At 46.7% G+C, this 24,178-nt stretch overlaps 1 protein-coding gene and 1 pseudogene across 2 annotated transcripts in view; both read left to right on the forward strand.

Moving 5' to 3' along the window:
- Positions 1-568: 568 nt before the first annotated feature.
- On the forward strand, positions 569-5,546 carry LOC147693037 (nck-associated protein 1 pseudogene; annotated as a pseudogene). Its single transcript, XR_015300087.1, has one exon. The product of XR_015300087.1 is annotated as a nck-associated protein 1 pseudogene (transcript).
- The window catches only part of ABTB1 (ankyrin repeat and BTB domain containing 1), a 208,244-nt gene continuing 189,606 nt past the window's right edge, over positions 5,541-24,178 (forward strand). Inside the window, exon 1 of the mRNA XM_086939283.1 lies at positions 5,541-6,020. Within this exon, the coding sequence (XP_086795409.1) occupies positions 5,965-6,020 (56 nt within the window). The 5' untranslated portion in view covers positions 5,541-5,964. The remainder of the gene's footprint in view (positions 6,021-24,178) is intronic.

Below are 24,178 nucleotides of genomic sequence, written 5' to 3' on the forward strand. Positions count from 1 at the left end.
AGCTGTTTTAAGATAGTGCCATCTTCAAAGTGATCTGCACATTTGTAATTTGCACACGTTTTTTTTTAACTACGAATTTGAGGATAAACATTATCCGGTATTAACTTGCATACAGTTTACTTTTCTCTTGGGTTTTAGACATATACCGTCAATTTTCCAGACAGGCGCAAAGACCTGAATAATTATTTGCTCAGACCAAGAGCTTCCGCACAATCACTGGGAAGCAGCCGGCGGACTTTGTTTGTGCTGATTTGGCATCTAATACACTAGGTTCAAGTTTTTATGTAACAAGGGCAAATGATTTTTTTCATCTTTTGAGACATTGAAAATGTAAATAGGAAAGTTTGTCACACTGATAAGTTACAATTGTATTGGTTTTAAATAACTATACACAATAACATTTCTGTTTGGGCTTTCTTTCCTCTGGCTGTATGGTCTGAGCTACACTTTAACTTCCTTCGCGCTCTATGGTCTGAAGGTTAGCACTCTAGTTTTTCGCTGTAGACATTCCTCGGACTCTATGGTCTGCGAGTAACTTGCTTCTCGCTCTATGGTCTGCGCCACAGACATTCCTCGGACTCTATGGTCTGTGTTATTGACGCCTGCAGCCTTTCCTGGTTTCTGACAGGGAGGCGTAGGTGCGGAGCAGAAGAGAGGAAGCGGGCAGGCGGGCGGCGACGGAGCGAGCCCGAACTGAGGCGGCCGCTGCCTAGTGCAGTCTGTCAGGCTCACTCTCGTCCGGGAGCAGCTTGGAGGCGATCGCCGCTGCTCCCCTTCAAGATCCGACCTAACCCCGCAGCAAGACCAGGCGCGCCCTGCCACACGCCCACAGGTGGACCAACTAACCCCTGCCGCCTTCCCCCAGCCGAACCAGGCCCTCTCCAGCCCCAACCATGCAGCCCAACCAGCCGAAGCTGGCTGAGAAGCTCACCAGCCTGAACGAGCGCGGCCTGGGCATGCTGAGCCGCCTGTACAACATCAAGAAGCAGGGCCAGGTGTGGAAGGCCTGCGGGGCGGCTAAAGCCAAGGCGCCGGGCCCCAGCGACAAACTCCTGGAGGCCAACGTGAAGACGATCGTGCGCCGGTTCCCCGCCGTGGAGACCCGCAGCAGCAGTAACCAGCAGCAGCTGACCCAGCTGCAGCAGGACTCGCCCATCCTGATCAAGAACCTGGCCCTCTACTACTTCACCTTCGTGGACGTGCTGGACTTCAAGCAGCACGCCTGCGAGCTGCTGAGCACCATCGACGCCTGCCAGGTCTACTTCGACATCACCGTCAACTTCGACCTGACCAAGAACTACCTGGACCTCATCATCACCTACACCGCGCTGATGGTGATGCTGTCCCGCACCGAGGAAAGGAAGGCCATCATCGGCCTCTACAACCATGCCCACGAGATCACCCACGGGTCCAGCGACCCCGAGTACCCTCGGCTCGCGCAGATGATCGTGGACTACGATAACCCCTTGAAGAAGATGATGGAGGAGTTTGTGCCCCACAGCAAGCTGCTGTCTGATGCGCTCATCTCTCTGCAGATGGTGTACCCACGCAGGAATCTCTCGGCAGAACAGTGGAGGAACGCCCAGCTGCTCAGTCTGATCAGCGCCCCCAGTACCATGCTCAACCCTGCCCAGTCCGACTCCATGCCCTGCGAGTACCTGTCCCTGGACACCATGGAGAAGTGGATTATTTTGGGCTTCATTCTGTGCCATGGAGCCCTGAACAGTGAGCCTACCGCTTTGAATCTCTGGAAGCTTGCACTTCAAAGTACTTCCTGCCTCTCCCTCTTCAGAGATGAAGTGTTTCACATACACAAAGCAGCAGAAGATCTGTTTGCAAACCTCAAAGGCTACAACAAGCGTGTCAGCGACATCAGGGAGTGCAAGGAAGCAGCTTTGTCCCATGCAGGGGCTACACACCGAGAAAGGCGCAGGTTTCTGAGATCTGCCCTGAAAGAGTTGGCAACTGTTCTTTCAGATCAACCTGGTCTGCTGGGCCCCAAAGCGCTGTTTGTGTTCATGGCCTTATCCTTTGCCCGTGATGAAATCATATGGCTCCTTCGCCATGCAGACAACATCCCTAAAAAGATGGCTGGGGACTTTATAGACAAACATGTAGCTGAACTGATCTTTTACATGGAGGAGCTGAGAGCACAAGTGCGAAAATATGGGCCAGTGATGCAGAGGTATTATGTGCAATACCTGTCAGGCTTTGATGCGGTGGTCTTGAATGAGTTGGTGCAGAATTTGTCTGTGTGTCCTGAAGACGAGTCCATCATCATGTCATCCTTTGTAAACACCATGACCTCATTGCGTGTAAAGCAGGTGGAAGATGGGGAGGTGTTTGATTTCAGGGGAATGAGATTGGATTGGTTTCGCTTGCAGGCCTACACCAGTGTGTCGAAGGCTTCTCTGGGCCTGGCGGACCACCCAGAACTTGGCAAAATGATGAACACCATCATTTTTCACACCAAAATGGTAGACTCCTTGGTCGAGATGTTGGTGGAGACATCTGATCTTTCTATATTTTGTTTTTATAGTCGTGCCTTTGAGAAAATGTTTCAGCAGTGTTTGGAACTGCCTTCCCAGTCGAGGCATTCAATCTCATTCCCACTGATCTGCACGCATTTCATGAACTGCACCCATGAGCTCTGCCCCGAAGAGCGTCATCACATTGGGGATCGGAGCCTTTCCTTATGTAATATGTTCTTGGATGAAATGGCGAAGCAGGCCAGGAATCTGATCACAGATATTTGCACAGAACAGTGCACGCTTAGTGACCAGTTGTTGCCAAAGCATTGTGCCAAAACTATTAGTCAGGCAGTGAATAAAAAGTCCAAGAAACAGACTGGCAAGAAAGGGGAACCTGAACGGGAGAAGCCAGGTGTAGAAAGCATGAGAAAAAATAGATTACTGGTGACCAACTTGGACAAGCTGCACACTGCACTTTCTGAACTCTGCTTCTCTATCAGCTATGTGCCAAACATGGTGGTTTGGGAACACACTTTTACTCCAAGGGAGTACCTGACATCCCACTTGGAAATCCGCTTTACCAAGGCGATTGTTGGCATGACCATGTATAACCAAGCTACACAAGAGATTGCAAAGCCTTCAGAGTTGTTGACAAGTGTGAGGGCTTACATGACTGTGCTCCAGTCAATAGAAAACCATGTTCCGATTGATATCACAAGAGTGTTTAATAACGTTCTTCTTCAGCAAACTCAGCATTTAGATAGCCACGGGGAGCCAACCATCACCAGTCTGTACACTAATTGGTATTTGGAGACATTGTTAAGGCAAGTCAGTAATGGTCACATAGCTTATTTTCCAGCAATGAAAGCATTTGTAAATTTACCAACAGAAAACGAACTGACATTCAATGCCGAGGAGTATTCTGACATTTCTGAAATGAGGGCGCTCTCTGAACTCCTGGGCCCATATGGAATGAAATTTCTGAGCGAGAGTATAATGTGGCATATTTCATCGCAGGTAACCGAGCTCAAGAAGCTCGTAGTGGAGAATGTCGACGTGCTTACTCAGATGAGGACCAGCTTTGACAAACCTGAGCAGATGGCTGCACTTTTTAAGAAGTTGACCTCGGTTGACAGTGTCTTGAAGAGAATGACTATCATTGGGGTCATCCTATCATTCCGCTCTCTGGCTCAAGAAGCCCTCCGAGATGTTCTGTCCCACCACATCCCATTCCTTGTAAGCTCAGTGGAAGATTTTAAGGATCATATCCCAAGAGAGACTGATATGAAGGTTGCAATGAATGTCTATGAACTGTCTTCTGCTGCAGGGTTGCCCTGTGAGATTGATCCAGCTTTAGTTGTAGCGCTGTCCTCTCAAAAGTCAGAAAATATCAGCCCAGAAGAAGATTATAAGATTGCCTGCTTGCTCACTGTGTTTGTGGCTGTTTCACTGCCAACGCTAGCCAGTAATGCAATGTCTCAGTACAGCCCTGCAATTGAAGGGCACTGTAACAACATACACTGCCTTGCAAAAGCTATTAACCAGATTGCAGCCGCCTTGTTTACCATTCACAAAGGTAGCATTGAGGACCGTCTTAAAGAATTCCTGGCTCTCGCCACCTCCAGTTTACTAAAAATTGGTCAGGAAACAGATAAAACCACTACGAGGAACCGAGAATCTGTCTATTTGCTTCTAGACATGATTGTCCAAGAATCACCTTTCCTGACCATGGATCTTCTGGAGTCTTGTTTTCCTTATGTCTTGCTGAGAAATGCATATCATGCAGTCTACAAACAAAGCGTCCCATCGTCTGCCTAACAAGTAGTCACTCAAGACACTAGATATGACTGTTCAGCTTTCCCTAAAAATGCAGAAGCAGTTTATTTTAGGGCCTGACCAATTTTCCTTTTTGATCTAAAAAGAAACGATACTGTATTTTCAGTACTGTATTGACGTGTGTTGTTGTTATGTTTGTATGGCATGCATCGTTCACGTCGCACATTGACTAAATTCCAGTTTGGATATTATTATGCATTTAAAGTGTTGTGTTTGATATCAAGTAATGGAAACACAACTGTTTGTCCGTTTTTGTTGACATATGAATTTCGTTATTTTGGGTGGTATCCTGTTTTTAATCACTTTGTAAATTATTTTGTAAAGATATAATATAGCTCTTATAGGGAACATTGAACGGATACTTGTACTTTTGGGAAATGGCACCTTTTCGTAATTGGAATCTATTTGAAGTATGTAGTAAAAATGAGTAACGGACCTATTTTATGAAGGCGTAACTTCAAGGAGACAAACTGTATTTATTCATTGCCTCAATTACAAGATGCCAAATGCCCCATGTTGTGTTTAATGCTATTAGCTACTGCTGGCCTTTTTACCGAAAGCACTTATGTGATGATTTGTAATTTTGCCTTTCCTGTTGCAGTTAAGGATTGCAAGTCACACCGTAAAAAATGCTGTTGGTGAAAAAGTCAGGAGTGACTACCGCAGTTACATCTGATAATGCGCCACAAGGCATGTATGTACTGTATGTATGAAGCTGTGATACTGTTTACTTTTTGTAGTACCTGGTTGCCATTGACACTACATAGTAGCCTGCTATATAATGTATTAACCTAGTGATCAATACTAAATTGTCGATACAATGTAATGGTTAACCACTTTATACTGTTGGATTTCATGATCTTTCCGTAGTGTACTGTCCACAGTGGAATGCATCAATAGGAAAAAAAACAAAATAACATTGTCGTGGTTTCTGCTTCTCTGGATATATATTTTCTATTGCTGACATTAACATTGTCATGATTCACTTTATATTGTCGGATTTCGAAGTGCTATTTCTCTTTTCATAGTGTAATGTAAACAATAGAGTGAACTATAAAAAAACACTAAATAAAACTAGCCTTTCTGTGGCATTGTGATTGCTGCTTGTGTACATATTTGATAGACTTAACCACTTGATATTGTCAGATATGGAAATACCATTACCTTCAGTTTATGTTATGGAATGATAAGGTGGCCCACAAAGAAAATACTAAATAAACTGTAGCCTTTTAACTTTTCTATGGTGCTGTGGTTTTTACTTGTGTTCAGCCGCCGGTGTGCGTCGCTGTGTTTTGTTATGCCTTACCTTTAACTACTCTATGGCCTCTCCGCTAGACATTCCTACCACTCGATGGTTTTCCGCTTCACCAATTGAGTGGCGAGGCTGGACCTTCCTTCTCGGTGGTCTTGGCTGCAGTGCTAGACTGTCCCGGACTCTATGATCTCCTCCCGGGCGCCCTCTGCAGCTCGCCTCCATTTTGTGCTGGGGTTCTGGAACAGGGGGCGGGCGCTGTCACTGTTTACGAAGCTGCAGCTGTAGAGGGGTCGCCACTGCCTGCCCGAGCTCTGTCATCCGCCCGGTGCACCCTGCCAACTCCTCCGCCCTGCACCTGACCGCTGGTTCGATGCCCCTCAGCGGAGACCGGACCCTCGGGCCATGGACACCAACGACCTGTTTACGAGCTGCAAGAGGGGCGACGTCTTTCGAGTGCGGTGAGGGCTTTAAATGTGCGGATGGGGACGGCTGGTGGGGCAAGTTTTTGTTTACAACTGGTCTTCACCTTAGAGATGGACCAACTAATACATTTAAAGAGTGAGCAGAGGGCCTGGCGTGGCTCTAAGAGCACGAGCCGGGCTTTGAAAATATTAGGCATGTAAATCATGCAACCCTCATGTAAAAATATGACATCTCTTCAAAATGCAAACTATTGAAAACACTGAAGCATTTCACCCAAGTACATCAAACACATCACCACTTTGAGGGAAACGTATTAGCACCGATACTTAACCAAAATGCTACTTTGAGCATTCCTCCACTTCACGCAGCCCTACTTCCTGGCCATTAGAGGACTTGGCAGAAGTCAGTTGTCATGTATAACCAAAATGTAGCCTACACTTTTATTATAGATGGAGTATCATTATTGTGTATTAAATCAACCACAAACGTGTTTTTTGTACAGTTCACATCACGCAATTTAAGGTGCACGTATATGTGATAATGATAAAATAGAAGTTTGGGTGAAATAAAATATTTGTCTATGATCATGCAATTTGCGAGCAGGCCAGCCTAATTGTTCGTGTGTTATTATTTCACGTTGAGCATGTGGTTTCATGTTTTGCCCCCCCTCCCCCCACCCGTTTCATCAAAGATAATGTTTTTTTTTTTTCAATTGGTGGTGCTTGAGGTTAGAGAAGGGGTCTCCAACCTTTTCTGTAATAAGAGCTTTTGAGATCTTCCTTAACTCCTCGAATTGCTTGGTGGCTTGCATTGTTTTGTCTACTGCACAACGTGTTGTGTCTATTGACGAGTATTACTCCTCCTTACACATTGTCCCAAGGCCGCATCGTCCTTTGTTTTTTTTTTAATCTTTCTGACAATAATTCGATTTTTAGTTGTGATAAAATATAATTTTGGACGTCCTCTCTAAAGTATTTTATGGGAGGGCAAAGTGAAGAGAGGGGAGTTTGAAGATCAGCATCTTATTGCTGGAGAAGAGATACGAGAGAAACCTTTTTGTGTGTGGGACATCGTCACTTAAGTTAACAAGCTAGATAAACTACATGGAACTGGTCAGGGACTTAGGCAACCGTCTTATGTGGTGACGTACGTAGATGTTTTTTCATGTCAAACACCCATTTGCAAGAAAAAGTTATCTCCCACCCTCTCCAAATGGTCCAACATTTCACCTGAAATTGTGCCTAGGAGGCCATGCGAAATAAAAGTCCAAAAACAACAGTCTGTTTTGCTTTAAAAAAAAAAAAAAAGAATGGGAAAATAAAACATTTATTGTAAAAGGGAGTCAAAACTCCTACGGGTGTAAATCTTGTTGCCAAATGTATTACAAACTTTACTGTCATCGTTTCTTTTTGTTTGCTCTCGTTAGTCCACTTAATATTTCATTGATATTACTGTAGTTCAAATAAGCAGCACAGGATGTCCCATACTTAACAGAGGTCTGATAAACCGGTGCCTTTTACTCAAATTGCAGCTACGACATCGCACACTTGCAACTTAGAGTAGCTCTAATAAATGTTAGATGATGACGCTCAACTTTGATAACTGCTTCTAATGTTTCTCACTCAGCTTCTCTTGTAAACGCCCCCTCTGATACTTGGTCTGATGTCGTGTCTTACATTCCACGGCCTGTAAACGGCCCCTATGTGCCGAGCTCAACCACTCTGTTAAAACAATATATCAACTGAGGGCTTTTGACCATGAACCACAGACTGGCTTTGCACGGGGACAGAGGCACCGGACAAGGCCATCTTTTCATCTTCAAAATTCAGTCTGTTTCAGTTGCTATAGGTGCGGGTGGTGATAACAAAGGACCCACACCTCATGGCGGTTCTTATTATGATGCTCAGTGCGCTTAATTATTCCTGTTTTTTTGGGGGGGGGGGGGCAGTTCTATTGTTCTGGATCAGTGTGGCTATCCATTAGCACTGAAATTCCAACATCGCCTCATGATATTAAATCTCTGCACTTTGCTAAGTTGTTAACCTAACACACACCCATAAATGCACTCACTCTGTCAAACACACTTTCTTATACGCTCACACGCAGTCACCCACACTCCCATTTTTGGAGTACACTTGTGTTCTGTTAGAAAAACCTACACTGCTACCACCTATGCAATATCATCATTGTGTGTTAGGGATGCTTCGAAGAAACATTTTGTGTTTGCGCTATTCAAATGCCAAAACCATAGGCCTTGTCAATGCTAGTTTTTATGCATCAAGTGTAAGCAATAATGGACTTTTATAAAAGCATTGAACTGGGTCATGTTTGAGTTTGCATGTGGATCGAACAGCAACACTATTGGAAATGAAGCAGCCCGCTTAATAAAAATAGGCGACTCTGGGCAATCCCCAAAACACTCCTGATCTCACATTCAGCCCGTACTTACTATGGTTAAAAAACGAAAAGTTCCAGAATGCTGCATTGTTGTACCTGAAAAGCCAGGACTGGCTGAATGTGTCCCACAAGAAAATACCCCACTTGGAAACTATGTAAAACGTTTACAAAAAGACATGTTCCAGTTTGCAATTTTTGGCCTTTTTTTTTTTTCTTGGAACCAATCAAGTTTGCAAATCAGGGGGTACTTTATCCTATATATAAATGGTTGTTCACTGGTGTTTAACCCTTTTCTTCTCAGAAAATCAAACCATAAAGTAGTGGGACAAATCCGGGCCGTATAACAATTGGACAGTGTTTCTGTAGTGGTGTGTTTCACCTTTTTTGAGTTTTAGAAAATGAATTCAGATTTTCAAACTGCGCATTTTGTAAAAACATTTGACTAACACAGAAATCAGTGTCGTAATAAGTGCTTATTTGAAGCCATTAGACCCCAACCAGCACGATTGCCTATAGTATGATACAGTTTGTGGTTGATTATAATAGTAAGAAGTTTCAGAGCTCTCAGCCTAAGTGTCTCTAAACATTGCAACTGCCATTTGGACAAATTTCAGTAGGAGTGACCCTATTCTCATACATTTCTACTCTGTGTGATTAAGGTCAAGTTCGTGTTTCTCAAAGGCCATCATCTGCTGGAGTTTCCTAGACCACTGTGCAGTGCTAGGCGGTTCTGTCTTCTTCCACATGCTACTGTCAAGTTCTTGGCTACCTCCAACACATGCTATAACAAACTTATTCCCAGGTTACCAGGTACATCAGAGTGATCATCCGATAAGCCCAGCAAAATCAGCCCTGTGTCTACTGGAATTTCATAACCCAAAAACCCCTTCACGTGACTTAGAGCTTCCGTCCAAAAGCGGGTAATTCCTGAGCATCCCCACCAAATGTGAGTCCTGGTTCCTTTTACAGTATAGCAATTCCAGCAAGGGTGCAGCACATTTGGATAGATGTGGTGGAGCTGCTCAGGTGTCTTGTTCCATTGATATACTACCTTATCACCAGATTCTGCAAGGGCACACTCTTAAATGCTAAAAATATTTGACCATGTTTTCCTCAAGTCCTCTTAAGGAGTCTCTTTATTTCGGTTGTTTGCCCTTCTACCCTGACATTTCTAAGGGGTTTCCTTTTGGGTGTCCTTAAATCTTTTATAGGACTGAGATCATCTCTTGAGTTCCAAGATGAGTGTTAACTGTCTAACAGCCACTTGACTCTATCCCACATCTCAAACACCTTCTTGGCTGGGAGGGATACGTATGCTTTTCAAGGCTTCCTGGACTTCACCTGCCGAGGTGAGTTGCAAAGGTGTCTGCCCACCCCTGCCCTATCCATCAACAGCTTTTTTTGTTTCTGTTTCAGTTGCCTTCCTACAATCACTCTTAGGTGGTCGATGTTTAATAGGCTACAATATTAGGGCAGCCCAATCAATATTTCTCTTGCTGGGTTCTTAGTAGCTTTGCACTCACTCTAGCTCTTTCCCTGTCCAGATAAAGGATGTTATATCTTTTTGGTGAAATCTAAGCACACCTTAGGGATGAGAGTGGCCTGAAACGAGTGTTAAACAGAGGGCTTGCTATTCATTTTGAGAACATAGATCCTGGCAGTCCAAGCTATAGAGAGGGAGTTTCCTTGTTCAGATCCTTTTTGACCTGTTTCTGCAATTCAGCAAATTTGCTCCGTGCCAAGTTTCTACACAGCTGGCGGTATTCAGACCTAAATAGGTGATTTAGCAGCCCATCTAAATGGGGCATATTGTTGTCGGTTGGTTGATTTCTTATTTCGATAGGGAGATTTAGTAGTTCTGATTTATGTTAAACCCAGGGAGTATCTCAAACTCACTTTGTATAGCAAGCACTGCTGGTAAATATTCACTGGGATTTAAAATAGTAGGACTTATTCTGTATGTAGGCAAACTTTGTGAGGCACTTCCCCCCCCCCCCCCCCAATGTTTTCCCCCTAACCCATCGCTTAATGTAATTTCAAAGAACTCGACTGCTTGGTTGAAAATTGGGGGCAAAAGGGGACACCCTTGCCTTGTGACACACCGTAACACAAATGAGCTTGAAGGACTACTGTTAATTCTGACTCTTGCATCTGGATTTCTGTAGTTGGCCAATGTCCAGCCAGCTATGTTCAGACTAAATCTTATGTGATGTAGGAATAGCTTAATATATTTTCAGTTCACCCAGTAAAAAGCTTTTATAGAAATTCTGTTTGAAGAAAACTGCAGGTATTTTCTTGCATGGGGCTTTTTCAGCCAAGTGGGCAATACTTTGAACATGGTCACTCCCCTGTTAGTTCTGAACTAATCCCTCCCCTTTAGTGCTAAATGCATCTCTCCCCTGTTAGTTCTGAACTAATTCCATGTCGTCAATGTCTACTAAGTCTGGAATGAATTATGTCAGCCGCTTTGCTAGGACCTTTGAAAAAACGTTTGACAACCCCAGCAGGTGCTAGCAGCCTTTACGCTGAACATACTTTTGTGTCCTTCCTGGACGTATAAAAGATGTCAGTCAATAATACTTTTATTTGATTTAGTTAAAAATCATAAAAGAGTGGAAAAGCAATTTGTACAAAATGGTTAAGGATTAAAAATGTACTAAAGCTTAAAACGTAGTGCGTTCATGTACTTAATCGTCATCAATGGTTAAAACATAACATATTACCTTTATAATCTGTGCAATTTTAAAAGGTGTGAGGCGGATTGGTGAGCAAAAATCGGAAAATAGTACCAGTGCAAATAGATGTCTGTTCTTTGCATCTTAAGGCTGTTGCCTGATTGTCAGTGTAGTTAAAAAGTGAAGTTATTAGATACCCGAAATGCAGGTTGTGTAAAACATCACATTGAATCAATCCAGCTTAGTTTACATGCCCACTGTCCTCCTTAACCACTGGCGTCTCAACGGATTGGTCAAGGTCAAGCATGGGAATGTTACAATTTTGCAAATAAGTTTCCATTGCTCCCTTATCTTGTGCAGATTCTAAACTGTTTAAATGACTCCTGAGGGTGCACTTGAGGGCAGAATTTATCGAGTTCCTACGCTTAACACCCAAACTAACAGTGGCTGATCTGTGGGAATTGGTGAAGATGACTGCATTCCAGTAAGCTTTCTTTACAACAAATAGCTCCTTTTCTATAGTTTCATTCTGGAATGGGGCATTTATTTTGGTGCCATTTAGATTTCAGTCTGGACATAGCAGATGCCGCTTACCAAATGTGATCAACGGAAAAAGAACTGTAAGGAGCAATACTCAAAAGGGGCCTTGGCTTCTCCTACATGTTAATGTGCTCAACTACATCATTTATTTGCAGAAGGTGTGTGATTGTATTCCCATTGATGTCATGTTAAAAAGCTTATGCTTAATTAAGTAGGCCTGAATTGGTTATGGCGATAAGACAGTGCTGCGTTTTTTCCCTGTTTCCTGTGTGTTGCTGTATATCATGTGCTCTGAATAGAATTAAAAGCCGTCCTTATCAAAAAAAGAATTGGTGCTGGAGCTGTTGCAGAGAATATTTGCAACATTGAAACAGTGTTTTTAAGGACAGTATCCTCGCCTGGGTGATTCTTGGTGGCCATACATTTCCATGCAATAAAGTTTCGTGAAAGTGTGAATGGTAGACAATGTTTCAGCTTTACATATGTCTACAAGTGGGATGTTACCTTGGAAAGTCTTAGGGTGGTCATACCAAGAGTTGAAAAAAAATATATTTCCGGGCAAGAACACCCCATACACATCAAGGGACACATGCCATCCAATTCCCTGGTGTTGCAAGTGACTCGAAAACCTCTCCACCTGACAGAGCAAGCACGTAGATGCTGCTGAAAAAAGAGTAGTTGTGGTTGCCGCTACTCAGTGGAGAATATCCAACTTGATTGAGCTACGTTCACAGTACGATAGATGTCACTTGGAGAATATTGAGGAGCTGGTAAAGCATCCTTCAAGAAGGATGGGAAAGAACTCATCCAGAAGAGAAAAATCAAATCAATTGTAATATTTGTGTCCTATGTGCATCTGACACTTTTGTTAAAATTAAAACACTAAGAGAGTTAAATCTATTGGAATAGTCCAAACACAGCCTTCCAGGTCCGCTTTTTAGGTGGTAGCATGCACAAGCAGGATCCAAGTCGGCAGCCATTTTTAGATCAGAATAGTGCATGGTAATTCTAAAGGATGAAGCAAACACAAGAAGATGATGGGCGGAGCGCTGAAACTTTCAGACCCCCCCCCCCAGTCACAGATCTGGGTTGAATCCATCTTCATTCTTTAGCTCACTTCGCCACCTCAGTTCAGACCCAGCTATATGCAAATCAGTCTTGACACTGTGCCTCATGGGAACAGTCCAGCCCCAACTGTCAAGCCAGATCTTCCCTGAACCGGAAACAAGCATCCTGGGACTGGTTTCTCGGGTAACACCCTTCATCGGCCAGGCTAGCTTGAATCCAGTGGCAAAGTGAGCAACAGACCCACGTCTGGGCATACCCTGCCAACTTTGGGCGAAAAAGCAAACACAAGGAGGTGGTAGATGGAGCGCTGAATCTTTTCATACACTTGCCCCCAGTCACAGATCTGGGTTGAATCCATCATCATTCTTTAGCTCACTTCGCCACCTCAGTTCAGACCCAGCTATATGCAAATCAGTTTTGACCCTGTGTCTCATGGGAACAGTCCAGCCCGAACTGCCAAGCCAGGTCTTCCCTGAACCGGAAACAAGCATCCTGGGATACCCATAATCCCACAACAATGGTTTGTTGATCTTCTAAATGGAAAATATGTATATAATATGCTTGTTGCACCATCAATAGGCAGGCTTAGTGTGCACTTTAAGGTACATTTAGACACTAGGGCAGCTAATATTCAAAATACTCTTAAAAAGAGCTTTTGTGGGAGACCTTAAAAGAAAAATTCCATCAAGAGTCCCACCAGTTACCTCACTGGACCTTAACATTGTACTCACCTGAATGAAGGGCCACTATTTGACCTTTTACACTCCTGCCCACTGCAGTTCATTACATGTAAGGAAGCCTTCCTCACTGCTATTACTTCCCTTGATCGAGTTAGTGAACTGAAACCTCAGGCAGCGTAGGTGCTATGAAAACAAGTGCACAAAGTTTGGTTTGTCCCAAGAACAAAGACTTATTTTCAGCCTACTGTGATCTAATTACTCATCAATCAACACATTGCTATGCATAATTTTGTCCTCCATCCACGGTTGATTGCATAATGAGCCTTATTTTCTTTGAATACCGAAAGAGCCCTCATACTACATAAACTGTACTAAATCTTTTAGATAGACAAACCAACTCTTCATTGCATTTGGCAAGCCCCCCCAGGCAAATCCATTTCCGAAGCGAGCCTTGATAGATCGATGGTCATGTGCATTCAAGATTGCTGTGCCAAAGCCAAAGAAACACTACACTTTGTGCCTAGTGCATATTTCACTAGTCAAAGCATAAAAACAAACCGTTGCAGTGAATACGTATGCACGATTGCTTCTGTCTATAATGCATCTATGAGGTGAATTTATTTTGTGATAATTCAGAGATGTCCCTCATGCATTGCAGTAGAGGCACTCAATAGAAGACTGGATCCTGCACCGAACAACCAAGAGCCAGAAGTGAGAGAGAATTATATTCCGAGTAAAGCCTCTCTCTTAACAATTGGTACGAGAGAATAGCTTTTTCAGACAACTCCCCTCTCATGTTCTCGTAAGTGTGAAAGTTCCTGCATCAAATTTGCAGATTTTTTAAAATTGTAAAATCCTTAATGCGAAAACCTTTTCCAGCTAAACGTGGAGTTTCGCGATGTTTGTTTCGTACATACCATACATTTGGAGGGTGTCTTCACCTTCATGTTTCCCACAAAACGTAGTATTATTTGCAGAAGAAAACTTTCACAACTTGCCAGATGTCTTATGCATTACTTTAAGGCACTCCTTGCACCCATGTCTCTTGTGCTGACACTGCTCCGCCAGGCATGCACAAACAGTGTCGATGTGGCATCTATGTGTTACAGACACAGGTGATCTAGTAGACTCACGCTTCCCAAAGAGCACATGCTAAAACTTTGCTTCCTATATACTACATGAAAGACACGCCCTACAACAATACACTGTCATACTCTGCACCCATTACACATACTGCATGACCTACGTTTTTACACTGTGCTCACTAACTACACTTACTACACACAGTGAAAGAGGTGCCCTCTGTCTGAGCTATTTAATAGACCTTGCTTGAAGAAACACTGGAGCTCTTACAAAACCCTTTCTTTAAATTAGAACAGGAGCATCACAGACTTGAACTCGGGCAGCGCGTCATCTGGTTGAGAACTTTTTACTGAAGGAGATGTGATTGTTTTTGTTCGGTGGTTGGAGCATGTAATTGGGACTTGTCACTGCACACTTGGTATTTTCTTGACAGATTTGTACTTTATTTAACACATAGTTAAGACTAGTGGAATGAAAAATATTTTTTCCCAGAATCTCTCTCTTTCTTTTTTACCAAGTGCTTGGGCTCAAATATGAAACATTGGGGGAAAAACAGATGCACACAAAATTGCACTCAGTTGCTGATTCGTGACGAGTGGCAGTTCATAAAATCCCCATGTAAAATTGTGTTTTGGCAAAGCAAGATTGTGCTGCTTTTAGTGAATTGTCCACAGTTTTGACATTAATACAGTTGAATGAACAAATCTCAGTCCTAGGACACTTGGGAAGCTGGCTCTTTATGTGGTATACCAGTAATTGGTTATGTCGTGTAAACAGTCCAGATATTCCCCCAGAAGTGTACAGGGCTTCTTTGCAAACTTAGAGTGCTCTATTTGAGGTAGTGTGGTCGAGCAGCCTTAGACCTAACATATACATAAGACATTTGTTAAACACACAGGGCCATATGTATCAACAACCTGATTTGCGATTCTCAAATAGCGATTTTTTAGAAATCGCTATTTGAGAATCTCAAATAGGGATGTACAAAATCGCAATTTTTTGTGTGATTTCTTAGTATTCCTTAATTCCGATTAGCAAATTGCGACTCACAATTAAGGAATACTTTTCCATTCATTTCTATGGGCCAGGAGGCCCATACGAATGAATGGGAAGTGTTGGACCTAGATTACCCAAGCCTACATATGGTAGCTTGGCACAGTAGTGGTCTACAGCTAACTCAAGGCGTTGGCTAAGTACTTACAAGTCTCACCCACAGTAACACAGTGATGAACCACTAAAATAAAGACACAACACCTCTGTTTGGAAAAATACCGTTACCTTTATAAAAATAATATGTCTCTTTGGATTTAAGTTATACAAGATGCAATATTAGTTTCTTTCAGGAGTCAACATTACACTTTTACTTTAAGAAATTACTTTTCACTCCTCCTGCTGTGGAAAAAAGCAATAAACCACATTCTTTTGTCAATGGTACAGTAAAGCATAAGGGTAACTCTTTGGTTGATTAAGAGAATCTCATTAGCTTCACACTCTGTAAGGTTACTTCACATTAACATACAATGACACATTACTCCATCAATGAATCTACTGAAAAGAAGAGCAGACTGATAGTGCAATACGTTTTTACAGGTTCATTAATAGGTACTTTACCCCACAGCTCTTAAGCACTGCTCAACTCAACAGCAAGACCTGAATGTAGATGTTCACTGTATAACCCACCAGTTATGTGCTAAAAGGGAAGACACAATGATATTAGTAAGGTTCCTCTCCCTCTGATTGACAGGCACACCTAGCTGATAGAGAATCTACTTCTTCACTTATCACTACTCTGTAGGGGATTTTACCCAGGAACCCTGTGGTTCCCTGCACCACTTCCACCTTTCTTCTCTGAGTCAGATACTGGATCAGTTTTACTCTATGATGTTCAGTTCGCTAACTCGCTTTCCTCGAGTCAGTTTCCCCTGGACAAGACAGTCACTCGCGTGGGTTGTAGCCCCACTGTCCTGCTTCAGTCACCTGGCTCTGCCGCCTCCCGTTCCCACACTACCCGGCTTACTTGTGAGGTTGGGGGCGTGTCGCGGGTGTTTCCTCCACACGCGCTGGAGCCCGGTAACAGACGGCTGAAGGGGGAGGGCAGGGAAGGCTTTCCCCGGCCCAGGGCTCCCTACCGCGTCGTCCGCTGTGGCGCTTCTGCCTCCTCTGGGGGGATCGTCCTCCTGGCGCTCCGGCGCGGCGCTCCTCAGCTGGCGCGATGACTTCCCTTCCGCTGGCACTACTCGGCGGAGCATGCGCGGAAGCGCTCGTTCCTCTTCCGTCTCGGCGCACCTGCTCCCAGGAAGGACGCTAATCTCCACAGGGACGCTGCTTGGTCTCTTCTGGGCCTGCTCGATCCTAGGCCCCTCCTGCTTCGCAAAAGCGTTCACTCGCCGGTCATGCACGGAAGCGCCTACCTCTTCGTGTGACGCGGCCGGTGCCCCCGGGGTCCCGACGCCGATCGAAGCAGCGCCACTGCTTCTCCTCAGGCACCTCTCACTCCGGCTCCACAGGAAGGATGTGCACACACGGCGTCCTCGCCCTTCAGGGCGCTAAGGTGCCACAGACGCCCACCTTCACCACAACTACTCCACAACACCGGTGAGCACAGCGCTGGGTATTGTCAGGCAGGAATACCCCCAATTAAGGGTGCTCTGAGTGGTTTTACTGGGGCGCTGTGATAAAAGGTTCTTCTTCCTCCAGTAACTCGATTTCCTTGACAGTAGTTGTTGTCTTGAGAGAGGGATCGGTCAAAGGTTGAAGGGGGAACAATCCTCTGAAGTAACTGTCAGCCTCAGTGACAAACTAGCTGCTCTCAGTGTGTCCACCTCCTCTCACCACTGCCTCACTCCTCTACTCTGGGGTCAGCACAAAATGGCTGCTGGTCACTGGCCTTATATAGGGTGGCCTGAGACCTGCAGAAGTCTCTAGTTAGTTCCAGAAGGTTCCCTAATGTTACCCTATGGACCTGTCCTCCAGTAGTGTCCGTTATGGCAGTTGGTGGACACCATTTTAGATCTCTGGAGATCCCTAGATTTTCAAGGGGGATAACTAGGCCTCACAAGTATGAGGGAAGAATGGCGTCATCGCCAAGGAACACCTAGCCCCCTGACAGCATTAAAAAAAAAAAACTACTGATGGACACATGTAAAAATAAAAATAGAAACTCTGGGAGGCTAAGGGGGACAAAAATAAATCATGGTGGTTAGAGTCTTCCCAGAAGCAGACAGGTCTAACACGCGTCCCCCCCAGCTGAAAGTGGGGAGAACTACCCAACCCCTTGGGAGTCCTCATCACTAAGGCGGAAATACCTGGATAGACCGTCTGCGTTGGCATGGTCTGCCCCAGGTCGGTGTTCCACCCTAAAGTCCATTCCCTGTAGGGAGATGGACCACCTTAGCAACTTGGGATTCTCCCCCTTCATTTGCATCAGCCAACGAAGGGGGCGATGGTCAGTCTGAACTAGGAAGTGCGAACCAAACAGGTATGGTCGCAGCTTCTTCAGAGCCCAGACCACCGCAAAGGCTTCTCTCTCAATTGTACTCCACCTCCTTTCCCTGGGGAGTAGTCTCCTGGACAGGAAGACCACGGGTTGATCCAAGCCCTCATCATTTAGCTGCGATAACACTGCCCCAATGCCATGTTCTGACGCATCTGTTTGGACAATGAATTCTCTAGCAAAATCAGGGGCCTTGAGAATGGGAGCGGAACACAATGCTTGTTTCAAGGTCATGAAGGCTCGCTGGCAAGCCTCCGTCCAGACTACCCGTCGGGGTTGCTTCTTGGAAGTAAGCTCAGTGAGGGGGGCCACGATAGTGCCATACCCCTTCACGAAGCGACAGTAGTATCCAGTGAGGCCCAGGAAGGCTCGGACCTCTGTTTGAGTCTTGGGGGGCTCCCAGGCGATGATAGCCTCAATCTTTGCCTGGAGGGGCTGCACCGTCCCTCTGCCCACCAAGTGACCTAGGTACACCACCGACCCCTGTCCGATCTGACACTTGCTGGCCTTGATTGTCAATCCAGCCTGTTGCAGGGCATGAAGAACAGCTTGCAAGTGCTGCAAATGGTCCTCCCAGCTGCTACTGAAGACAGCAATGTCGTCCAGGTATGCAGCAGAAAAAGCTTCCATTCCAGAAAGGACCCTGTTCACCAGCCGCTGAAAAGTGGCAGGGGCATTCTTGAGCCCAAAGGGCATCACACGAAATTGGTAGTGTCCCTCAGGTGTAGAGAAGGCTGACCTTTCCTTCGCCTCCTCGGTAAGGGAAATCTGCCAGTACCCTGAAGTTAGGTCAAAGGTACTTAAGTATTGAGCAGCTCCCAGCCGGTCAATCAGCTCATCCGCCCGTGGGATAGGATGGGCATCAGTTTTGGTCACTGAGTTCAAGCCTCGGTAGTCCACACAGAATCTCAATTCAGGTGTGGTGCCTGGTGGGGCAGCCTTTGGTACCAAAACCACCGGGCTAGACCAAGGGCTTCCAGAAGGTTCAATCACTCCCAGCTCCAGCATCTTGGCGACTTCACTCTTGATGCTGACCTTCACCTTGTCCGACAGCCGGTAGATTTTAGACTTCACAGGTGGGCTGTCTCCTGTGTCCACGTCATGGGTACACAGGTGGGTCCTACCTGGGACAAGGGAGAACAGAGAAGAAATTTGCTCCAGGATCTGGCGGCAATCACTCTTCTGTTCAGGAGTTAAGGATGGCGAGAGAATTACTCCCCCCACCGACCCATCCTTTTCTTGGGACGAGAGAAGATCAGGGAGAGGTTCGCTTTCTTCTTCCTCTGCTCCATCGGTTACCATCATCAAGACAACCGCGGGCCTCTCATGATGTGGCTTGAGGCGATTGGCATGCAGCACCCTGTGGGGCTGCCTCGGGGCCTTAAGATCCACCAAGTAGGTGGACCTCCCCTTCTTTTCCAACACCTCAAAGGGGCCTGTCCAACGGTCCTGGAGGGCATTTAGCTCTCCAGGTTCCATCACCCACACCTTCTGTCCAGGCTCCAGTTCCACTGGGTGAGCGTTGTGGTCATACCACTCTTTCATTACTGCTTGGCTGGCCTCCAAGTTGTCTGAAGCTTGCTTCCACAACTTAGCCATTTGGCTCCGGAAGGCCAGCATGTAGCTCACCACGTCCTGGGGAAGCTTTCTGGGAGTCCGTTCCCATCCGTCTTTCACCAGGCTGAGAGGTCCCCGTACAGGGTGCCCGTACAAAAGTTCAAAGGGGCTGAAGCCCACTCCCTTTTGTGGCACTTCCCTGTAAGAAAACAAGAGACAGGGTAGGAGGATGTCCCATTTCCTCCGCAGGCTCTCAGGTAGACTCCGTATCATACCTTTCAAGGTTTTGTTAAACCTTTCCACAAGACCATTGGTTTGTGGGTGATAAGGAGTGGTAAACCGATAGGTAACTCCGCACTCCTTCCACATAGCCCGCATGTATGCTGAAAGGAAGTTAGTCCCCCTGTCGGACACAACCTCCTTGGGGAAACCCACTCGGGTAAAGATCCCCATCAGGGCCCTTGCCACCACAGGTGCAGTGATGGTCCTCAGAGGTATTGCCTCTGGGTACCGTGTGGCATGATCCACCAAAACCAGTATGAACCGGTGACCAGCTGAAGTTGGTGGATCCAATGGCCCTACAATGTCGATGCCCACCCTCTCAAAGGGGGTGCTAACGACAGGTAGTGGTTCCAGGGGAGCTTTAAGCTTCACCCCTGTTTTCCCACTAGCTTGGCAGGACACACACGTCCGACAGTATGTATCAGACGCCACTTTCATTCGAGGCCAGTAGAAGTGGGGGACAAGCCGGGCAAAGGTCTTGTCCTGTCCTAGATGTCCTGCCAATGGTATTTCATGAGCCAATTCCAGTAGAAAGGCTCTAAAGCATTGAGGGACCACCAAGGCTCTGGCTGAACCGTGGCCAGGTGCCTTGGGCTCACTGTAGAGGAGTCCATCCTCCCAGTAAATCCGGTAGCTCCCTTCAATGTTTCCCGCTGCCTGGGCGTTGGCCTGTTGCCGCAGCCCCTCGAGAGTAGGACACTCTTTCTGAGCTTTGCAGAACTCTTCCCGGGAAGGGCCTCCCTCCACATGCCATTCAGTAGGGATGGGTAGGTTCTCCAGGAAAGCAACATACTCCCCTGTGGACTCCAGATCCACCTCCGCAGGTGGTCCAGCTGTCTCACGAGGTGGAGATGTCGAGGCAGGGTCCTCCGGCCTCTTGTCCTTCTCCTCTCTGGCAGCCGGCTGGGCCATTGTTCCAGGCTCCAGCGTAAGCAAACTTCCCCTTCGGGCAGTCGCTGACCTTGTGCTGACACAAGTCCAGTCAGGGGGTCCCAGCATCGCAGAGTGAGTCTGGTACTCCACCCTCCTCCAAGCATTGTGCTCCATATCATTCCCTAACAGGCAGTCAACAGGCACGGCAGGGCTTACGGCAACTCGAAGTGGACCTGCAACCCCTCCCCACTCAAAGGGAACCTCAGCCACAGGGTAGTGGCCCAATCTGCCGTCAGCCATTACGGCGGGATGGAGTACATCTGGGATGACCTGCTCTGGAGACACCAGCTGACTTCTTACCATAGTCATGCTGGCTCCTGTGTCTCTCAGAGCCTCCCCTCTACGGCCATTGATGGTGACCCACTGCTCATACTTAGTAGTATTAGAGGGCAGCTGGGTCTTGGGAACCATCTCCTTATCTCCCAGGGACACTAAGGTGACACCCGCCCGCTCCCCTCCCTTACCCAAAGGCATCTCCTCCCCGAGCACTACACTAGTGATTCCCGGGGCTCTTCCTCCAGTGGGAGGGGGTGGTCTTTTTGGGCATCTCACATCTCCTTTATAGTGTCCCACACCACCACACTCAAAACAATGAACAACCCTTGGCTGCTGGCTTTGGCCAGGGGTAGGGTTGCGAGGGGGGTTACTCTTGGGGATGAATCCTCTGCCCCTTCCTTGCGAAGTATTTTGTGGCCCTTTTGAGAACTCCCTCTTAGTTTCCCCTCCCTCTTTCTTCTGGGGGGCGCTCTGTCCTTGCTTCTGGGAATTCCCTCCAGTCCCCTTAGTCGACACCCGGGTACTAACCCAGATGTCCGCCTCCTCAGCAAGCTTCCTGGGGCTGGTCAGCTTGCTGTCCACCAGATGCTGTCTTAGTTCGGGAAGACACTTCTCGAGTAGGTGTTCCTTGAGTATGAGGTCATATAGTCCCTCATAGTCTCCTACTTCGCTGCCTCTTACCCAACCCTCCAGGGCCTTCCTGGAGTAGTCCAAGAAATCTACCCAGTTTTGTGTGCCCAGCTTGTAGCTGCCCCGGAACTTTTGCCTATATTTCTCAGGGGTCAACCCAAACTTCTTGAGCAGCGCTGATTTCATAGCCGGATAGTAGGTCTGTTCACTCTGGTCAAGGGCCAACAAAGTATCCCTGCCAGTGGGGGGCATGTATTTGTATAACCCACCTCCCCAGTGGACTTCCAGAATTCCATGGGCCCTCAGCGAGACCTCGTAGGTGGCTAGCCATTTAGCAATGTCGTCACTGGGTACATAACAAGCCATAATATCTTTTGGTAGGTACGGTCTAGGTTCTCTGGTGTTGGTTTGGTTATCGCTGCCACCATTCTCTGGTTTGGGGGTACGTAAATTCAGGGCTTGCAAATCCATCTCTTTGATGGTCCGCTCATGCTCCAACCTCTTTTCCTCCCTCACCATGTCCATCCTGGCTAGTTCTATTCTCATCCTCCTCTCCTCCCTCCTGTCTTCTAACTCGGCGTCGGTCAGGCCCCTCTCTGACACGCTACTGCCCACTCTGGAAGGTGTTCTAGGACCTGTTACAAGGTTCTCCCCTCCCGCCTGGTACAGTGTTGCGGTCTCCAGGACAGTGTCCTTGTCACTCTCCTCAGGATCTACCTCCTCCCCGGAATGAGCCTCTACCCATGCCCGGATACTGGTCAGCAGCTCAACTTTTCTGGCGCCTTTCTTGAAAAACACCCCCTGCTGCTGACACCATTCCTTCAATTGGGTCACAGTATAATTGTCTAGCTCTTCCACATTTACCTCCATTCTTATTTGAAGTATAAAATGCTACACAGGAGAAATCCACAGAGTGACCTGAGGTCAACCTCCACCCACCGCCAGAAGTAAATTTAGAAAAATCAAAAATGTAAATTAGGAGGGCCGCAGGGAGAAAACTCCAGGTGGGGTCTCGTGGTTGGCACTGCGTTACTAATAAGTGAGCGTAAGTACAAATCCGCTATCCCACCGCTGAAACACCAATTATGTTGGACCTAGATTACCCAAGCCTACATATGGTAGCTTGGCACAGTAGTGGTCTACAGCTAACTCAAGGCGTTGGCTAAGTACTTACAAGTCTCACCCACAGTAACACAGTGATGAACCACTAAAATAAAGACACAACACCTCTGTTTGGAAAAATACCGTTACCTTTATAAAAATATGTCTCTTTGGATTTAAGTTATACAAGATGCAATATTAGTTTCTTTCAGGAGTCAACATTACACTTTTACTTTAAGAAATTACTTTTCACTCCTCCTGCTGTGGAAAAAGGGCAATAAACCACATTCTTTTGTCAATGGTACAGTAAAGCATAAGGGTAACTCTTTGGTTGATTAAGAGAATCTCATTAGCTTCACACTCTGTAAGGTTACTTCACATTAACATACAATGACACATTACTCCATCAATGAATCTACTGAAAAGAAGAGCAGACTGATAGTGCAATACGTTTTTACAGGTTCATTAATAGGTACTTTACCCCACAGCTCTTAAGCACTGCTCAACTCAACAGCAAGACCTGAATGTAGATGTTCACTGTATAACCCACCAGTTATGTGCTAAAAGGGAAGACACAATGATATTAGTAAGGTTCCTCTCCCTCTGATTGACAGGCACACCTAGCTGATAGAGAATCTACTTCTTCACTTATCACTACTCTGTAGGGGATTTTACCCAGGAACCCTGTGGTTCCCTGCACCACTTCCACCTTTCTTCTCTGAGTCAGATACTGGATCAGTTTTACTCTATGATGTTCAGTTCGCTAACTCGCTTTCCTCGAGTCAGTTTCCCCTGGACAAGACAGTCACTCGCGTGGGTTGTAGCCCCACTGTCCTGCTTCAGTCACCTGGCTCTGCCGCCTCCCGTTCCCACACTACCCGGCTTACTTGTGAGGTTGGGGGCGTGTCGCGGGTGTTTCCTCCACACGCGCTGGAGCCCGGTAACAGACGGCTGAAGGGGGAGGGCAGGGAAGGCTTTCCCCGGCCCAGGGCTCCCTACCGCGTCGTCCGCTGTGGCGCTTCTGCCTCCTCTGGGGGGATCGTCCTCCTGGCGCTCCGGCGCGGCGCTCCTCAGCTGGCGCGATGACTTCCCTTCCGCTGGCACTACTCGGCGGAGCATGCGCGGAAGCGCTCGTTCCTCTTCCGTCTCGGCGCACCTGCTCCCAGGAAGGACGCTAATCTCCACAGGGACGCTGCTTGGTCTCTTCTGGGCCTGCTCGATCCTAGGCCCCTCCTGCTTCGCAAAAGCGTTCACTCGCCGGTCATGCACGGAAGCGCCTACCTCTTCGTGTGACGCGGCCGGTGCCCCCGGGGTCCCGACGCCGATCGAAGCAGCGCCACTGCTTCTCCTCAGGCACCTCTCACTCCGGCTCCACAGGAAGGATGTGCACACACGGCGTCCTCGCCCTTCAGGGCGCTAAGGTGCCACAGACGCCCACCTTCACCACAACTACTCCACAACACCGGTGAGCACAGCGC

The sequence above is a fragment of the Lissotriton vulgaris genome, chromosome 9 (assembly GCF_964263255.1).
Source record: "Lissotriton vulgaris chromosome 9, aLisVul1.2, whole genome shotgun sequence".
Taxonomy (NCBI): Eukaryota; Metazoa; Chordata; class Amphibia; order Caudata; family Salamandridae; genus Lissotriton; species Lissotriton vulgaris.